We start from the raw sequence: 6,969 nt of genomic DNA, 5'->3' as shown, positions 1-6,969 counted from the left end.
CGTCTTAAGTGATGGGCACGTAACAGCATAGAGATGGTTCCCATAACAACCACCTGGTTCTTTTATTTGAAGTTTAAAATGTGTAAAACTTTATATATGGGGCTGTGAACAGGAGTGAGTGAGTCTAAATGTGTGTGTGTGAGTGAGAGATGGTGCAACCCACGGGTAGCGGCAGTAGACCTGCTACAGTGGGTTTCCCCCACCAGCACCAAGGACCAGCCAGGCAGCAAGAGGTTTTGTTGGCGAACATCTTTTATTTGGCAACCAGCACACACCGAGCAGACCGCAAAACTGTGCATGTGCTCACTTCTCCCGCTCCTCCAGCTCTGCTGTCCTTTTATACAAGCAGCATCGGCTGCTGACAGATTGTCAACCAGCCAGCAGCCGAGGCCAGATTGGGGACAGCTGCCACAAGTACAAGCTAAGAACAACAAGAAAACAGAAAGTAACATTTCTTCAACATAGTCGAACGACAAAAGTACCATAATAAGAGATATTTAAGTGTCACTGAAGTGCTAATCTGTGTTTTAATCCAGATATAGTCTGAAAAGATGTGTTTTTAGTTTCCGGCGGAAGCTGTAGAGACTTCCTGCTGTCCTGATGTCCAGTGGGGAGCTCGTTCCACCACTGAGGAGCCAGGACAGCAAACAGTCTGGATTTAGAGGGATTAGCTCAAAGTGCAGGAGGCACAAGTCGGTTGGCTGTTGCCGAGCGGAGCGAACGATGCCGGGGTGTAATGTGTGACCACATCCCAGATAAAGCATAATTGACGTGTTGTTATGTTGAGTTGGTTCTGCAAGTTCTGCACATTTTCAGCTAACATTACAAACTAACACGGACACTATAACAGGTCTTGCCCTTTGCCTTGCATACTGTATATAATGACTGTGTGCTCTTTTAAGAACACAAGTTGCTTTGAGAAAACATTTCCAATTGTTCTTTGAGTTGTATTTTATAAAGGCCTTTAAAAGTTGTAATAAAATGTTTTTTACATGTTGGGCTTTTATGTTTATATTTTATGTACATAATAAGTACATTTTATGGAATTTTATTGAATAAAACTTTGAGAAAACATTTCAATTGTTCTTTGAATAAAATAGTAATATGAATGATCTTTAATGTCTGTGTAATTGTATGTATGCTATTAAAAAGATGTGTGTTGTCTGGCAAATTAAGAATTTTCATTTTGTTGAAGGAACTTAACATTGAAAGTAAGATGAACTACTCCTTCAAAAGTAACCTGGCAGCCTTAAAAGATACGGTGATTCAACAAGATGCTGAGTGGCATTGCAAATTGTGGCTACTATATTTGCCCTACTAAAAATTCTAAGTTTATTCAAAAGAAGATTAGTTCATACTACTATAAGCTTTCATTGTTATGCAGATGATACTCAACTATATCTATCGATAAAACCAGAGGAGAGCAACCAACTCGGTAAATTCAAGCATGTCTTAAAGACATAAAACATGGATGACCTGCAACTTCTTGATGTTAAACTCAGACAAAACCGAAGTAATTTTAATCGGCCCTGAGCACCTCAGAGATCAATTATCTGGTGATGTGGTTTCTGTAGACGGCATTGCCCTAGCATCCAACACCACTGTAAAGAATCTTGGCGTTATCTTTGATCGGGACTTGTCCTTTAACTCCCACGTAAAGCAAATCTCAAGGACTGCATTCATTCATCTACGTAATATTTCAAAAATCAGGCACATCTTGTCCCAAAAAGATGCAGAAAAATTGGTTCACGCGTTCATACTTGAGACTGGATTACTGCAACTCCTTATTATCAGGCTGCTCTCATAAGTCTCTTAGGTCCCTCCAGTTGATCCAGAATGCTGCAGCTGGTGTTCTCACTAAAACTAAGAAAGAGATCACATCACTCCTGCACTAGCTGCTCTGCACTGGCTCCCAGTAAAATCAAGAATCACTTTTAAAATTCTTCTCTTAACCTACAAAGCCTTGATTGGTGATGCTCCATCATATCTTAAGGAGCTTGTAGTACCATATTAACCCACTAGAGAGCTACGCTCACTAAATGCGGACTACTTGTAGTTCCTAGAGTCTTAAAAAGTAGAATGGGAGCCAGAGCCTTAGTTATCAAGCTCCTCTTTTATGGAACCAGCTTCCACCTTCAGTCCGGGAGGCAGACACAGTCACCTCGTTTAAGAGTAGACTGAAGACCTTCCTCTTTGACAGAGCTTATAGTTAGGGCTGAATCAGGTTCACCTGGTCCAGCCCCTTGATATGCTGCTATAGGCTTATAGCTGCCGGGGACGTTAGGATGCACTGAGCACCTATCTCCTCTTTTTCTCTCCTTAAGGATGAATTTTCATCTCTCAATCACACGCGTTACTAACTCTGCTTTCTCCCGGAGTCCTTGACTTCACGTCTCATGGGGTCATCGGACCCTATGAGACGGACATAGATCTATCTGCCTGATGGATCATCGAGGTCTGGAGTGAAATTCCTGCTACCGACGGCGCCACTGTCCTGTTGAGACTCCGCCCACTGTTCAGACTCCTCCTCTCTACCTCCATCTGCCTGATGGATCGTGGAGGTCTCCATCGTGGAATATGCCTACTATGAACTATTCATACACTCTGTCACATTCATTGAATGTATTTTAACTCTAAATCTGTCCTTCTGTACACATTACATCTATTGTTCTGTCCATCCTGGAGAGGACCCTCTCTGTTCTCTCTCCTGAAGGTTTCTTCCCTTTTTTTTCCCTGAAGGGTTATTTGGGAGTTTTTCCTGATCCGATGCGAGGTTTTGGGGCAGGGATGTCTATGTGTACAGATTGTAAAGCACTCCGAAACAAATTTGTAATTTGTGAAATTGGGTGTGTTCATGGACATCTGGTCAGATGGGTACCTGCGCTGTGAGGAACATGAGCGTGGGGATGTCCAGCAGACTCCTCACGTCCCTCCAGGGCGTCTCCTCCCTGCAGGGGGGCAGCAGGGGGGGGGCGGCAATCAGGGCCACGTCCAGGCCCTCGGCCACCAGCATCTCCAGGTACAACCACACCGGGGACACCCAGGAGATCCAGTCCTCCACATAGGAAACATCGTAGCTCCCTTCATCTGAGGAGACGAGGAGAGGGAGGGGAGGTGAGGAGACAGAGCGAAGGAAGAGGAGAGGAGGAGAGAGGAGAGGAGAGGAGAGGAGACGGAATGAACAGGGGCGGCTTGTCCATAAGGGCGATTGGGGCGACGCACTGCCTCGGGGGAAAAGAAAAAAGAAAAGAAAAAAGTCGCATTCTACCACTAGACGTCTGCTCTGCCTCTGTGTGTCATTGTCCAATCAGGTAACAGTCATTCAGTCAGCCTAAAGTCGTGCTTCAAATGGCCCCGCCCCTTCTGGGCGACTTCTAAATGAAAATCGCCCCAGACCTCTCCCATTGACTCCAATGTTAAACCCATTTTTTTCACAAAACAGAGCTCTCAATGCATTCTCTGGCTTCGGGAGGAGTCGCCTCCAGGTCTTGTCATAATTAATCGGCGTAAAAGCGTCTCAGTCGTCATACAGCTCGACAGAGGCGTATTCAGTCAACCAGTGCTCAGGGCAACAGCAGCGATTCAATTCTTTCTTTGAAAGAGACTCCTTTCGGTCGGCGTAACAATGAAGACACATCGGCAACAATAGAAGTCGGACCTCCTAGACCAGTGGTCGCCAACACGTCGATCGGTCGACCTCGGAGACGCCTCCTGTCGCTCTCCAAAATAAAATGAAAATAAAATCAGAAACACATTGTTCCTCATTCTCGAACATTTTCTGAGGTGTCTTCTGAAACGTTTTCTTCCTGACTGGAAGATCGACGTCAGAAAAGATCTCCGCCTGATGTTAAAGAACGCCTGTAAACGGGTTCTCTGACAGCCGTGTTGTCAGCTGTGCTCCATGAAAGAGGAACGTAGGACTACAGGTGAGGCGCAGGGGAAATGCAGACAACTCCACATATTACACACGGTCAAAGTACACCGACATAAAACTAAGTCATGAATAAATAAATGTTGAAATGCCTGTACCTTAATGTAAATGTTTACGTTACGGTATTTACAAGTTGCGCCTGCGCATGCGCGACAGCCGAGATTCTTGGCGACTTGCCAGGTCTTACCTCCGTGAGTTTGGCTTTTCTGCTTTTGTCCTTCAAAACAAAAGCTCAACATTTAGCTTTTTCTTGTCTGGTGGAGCAATCTGGTTTACTTGAAAGTGATTGCAATTGTATTTCTTCTATTATTTGAAAAAGCACAGATGCAGGAATCACAAATGGGGATCTCATATTTATTATTATTATAATTATTTAAATCTTGTTGAAAAAAATCACCAAATCAAAGACCAGGAGCTGGATTACTGACAGACAGCTCACAGACGGCCTCAGACTGTCTGTCTGCTTATGAACTAACTACAAGCTCACAGACAGAGTTCAGTCAGCCGTCACACTGACTGGAGTCACATGACTTGATGGCATTGTGAAGAAGCTACACATAGACAGCTGTCTGAAGGTCTGTGGTTTTGGGAGGGTTAATCATTAACAAAAAAATTGCCCCCCCTGAGAATTTGTTCAGGAGCCGCCACTGGGAATGAAGTAAGAGGAGAGGACAGGAGGAGAGAGGAGAGGAGGAGACGGAGAGAAGGAAGTGGAGAGGAGAGAAGAGGAGAGGTGAAGTGAGGAGACATTAGGAGCAGTGGCGGTGCGTCCATAGAGGGCGCTAGGGCGCCGCCCCTCTTGAAATTTTGAGATGAAAAAAAAAAGAAGAAGAAAGAAATATAATATATTCTGTCAAAAAACATTATATACCAAATCATTTAAATAGTAAATATACCGTGTTGACGCGCTAAATGTGTGTGGGAGACCGTCAGCCTGTCAACAACCACTTAAGTTAAATGTGACATATATAATATATCGCCACTCATCATCACTGAGAGAAGCCCCGCCCCATTTTCGGGGCACCGGCCCAACGTGTGTGTGCGGCAGCGAGCAAACATTTCACGGCCGTTTCGGGAAGGACGGCTTCTCATTGGCGGATGAAACGTGAATCTTGGGGCGCAAAAAATTGCGCCCTGGCCAATCACATCGTCTCTTATTTCACGTGGTTGGACTATTCGGCCAATCAGAGACCGGTATCATTCCCTCAGCCAGAGAGCTCCACGAAGCTATGAGAGCAGGTTGCTTACCGCTGGTTAGCTGGAGGCTCAGTGAGTAATGCGCTGTCTAGTTTCTCCTGTCTGTTGTTCCAAAGTCCTGGGACTGAAACTCTCTGGACTACAACGGGGTGAGGGATCTAAAGAGCTGCAGACAAGTGTAAAGCACAAATCTTGCCGCAGTTATCTCGCTAACAGCATGAAGCTAACGAGCTAACAGCATGAAGCTAACCCTGTTTGCAGAGCAGCAGAAGGAGACCGAACTGGCATCGAAACACAACGAAGAAGTTCTGAAAAACAGACACATTCCCTCAAGAATAATGGAAACAGGCTGGTTACAGACATGATTGACTTTAACCAGAGTTATGGAGAAGTTTGCCAACTTTAAAGAGAGGAGGCTACTTGTCTTTACAGTAGTGGGTCTACTCTATCAAACACCCAACGTAACATGTGATCTCTCTCTGACTCTATTCTGCTCTGAACCTCTTTCATGTGAGGGTGAAACTCTTTTATTTTGTAAACCTCTGAAACCCAACCCAATGTTTCTTAAAGCTGCTCTGAACCTCTCATGCCCAAAGTTACAGTGTGTTGATAGTTGTTATTGGACAGTGTTGAGCACGGTGTTTTCTTGAAATAAACCTTTGTTTTTTACAATATTCTACTCAGAACCTCTTTTCTTCTCATTGTTGAGTGCTATTTAAACTGCGCCCCCCCCCCCCCCAAAAAAAATGTCACCAGCCGCCACTGATTAGGAGACAACAGGAGGAGAGGAGGCATTAGGAGACACCTGCAGGAGAGGAGACATTAGGAGACACCTGAGTGTGCTCACCTGAGGGCTGGAGCTCAGAACACATCTGCTGAGCCAGCAGTTTGACGGCCAGGCAGCTGTCGCCCATCCTCTCTGGCTGCCAGGCCTGCAGGCGCCCCCTGTGGACCAGAATGTGAACTACAGCAGAAATCAGGTCCTGGAGGAACAAAAGGAGACAGAGCATGAGTGAAGGAGGCTCCCTCTGCTTCATGATCTGTTGGCTTCATGTTGTCCTTTCTGTGGACCCCATGAAGACAGACCAGCGGCCTAACGGGGACCCAGGTAACAAACCAGACCCTCTGCTCACCTCAGCCAGCTGCTCACTGGTGACAGCCACCTCGCCTCCCCCCCGGGCCATGGCCATGACGAGGGGGGCCCGCTCCACCACGATGCCCCTCAGGGAGTCCGCGAGGAAAATGACCAGTTGCTCTCGACCGACTCGAGAGGCCTCGGAGGCGCCGCTTTTCTCAGGAGCTGCCGGTCCGGGGTCGATGCCGACCATGCAGCGGTGGACAGTAGTAGTATAGGGACATGTATGCGCGTATACGTACGTGCACGCGCGCCACCTCACATGCACTCTCATGCACGCATATATATGTCCCTATTATGCATATTTTTTATGAAAAAATAAAAAATAAAATAAAAATAAAAATATATTATTTAAAAATATAAAATATTATCACAAATTAAAAATCTATAAAATAAAATAATTCCCTATATATAGGAGCTCTTGTTTGTACCATTTAAACATTTATAAAACCCTTCCCTGTGTCTTTAATAATACAAAGTGTTTATCAATGTGCTGAAATGACTGTAAGGGGTGTGTCACCCGCAGCACACGCACGGATGTAACTGTACATCATACATGCAATGAGCGGTAGGGGAGGGAAGCTAAGGTATGGGGGGCGTGTCTGATGGGGAAAAAAGGTGTGTCCGGAGGAGTAGGGAACGATGTTATTGGGTGCATACTACTTATGAATAAGGGGGAGGGAGGGAGGGAGGGCTTATACCGGTA

The 6,969-nt window shown here is 45.6% G+C and overlaps 1 protein-coding gene across 1 annotated transcript; it reads right to left on the bottom strand.

Annotated features, from left to right (window-relative positions):
- Positions 1 to 2,866: 2,866 nt before the first annotated feature.
- LOC130198339 (MTOR-associated protein MEAK7-like) lies at positions 2,867 to 6,456 on the bottom strand. The gene is made up of 3 exons (XM_056421492.1): positions 6,262 to 6,456; positions 5,976 to 6,111; positions 2,867 to 3,087 (listed from the first exon to the last, which is right to left on the bottom strand). The coding sequence occupies exons 1-3, from the start codon at positions 6,454 to 6,456 to the stop codon at positions 2,867 to 2,869; spliced, it is 552 nt and encodes a 183-aa protein (XP_056277467.1).
- Positions 6,457 to 6,969: the final 513 nt, after the last annotated feature.

The sequence above is a fragment of the Pseudoliparis swirei genome, chromosome 8, assembly GCF_029220125.1.
Source record: "Pseudoliparis swirei isolate HS2019 ecotype Mariana Trench chromosome 8, NWPU_hadal_v1, whole genome shotgun sequence".
NCBI lineage: Eukaryota > Metazoa > Chordata > Actinopteri > Perciformes > Liparidae > Pseudoliparis > Pseudoliparis swirei.
The sequence above is the reverse complement of the archived record's forward strand: the minus strand, read 5'-3'. Positions and strand labels throughout refer to the sequence as shown.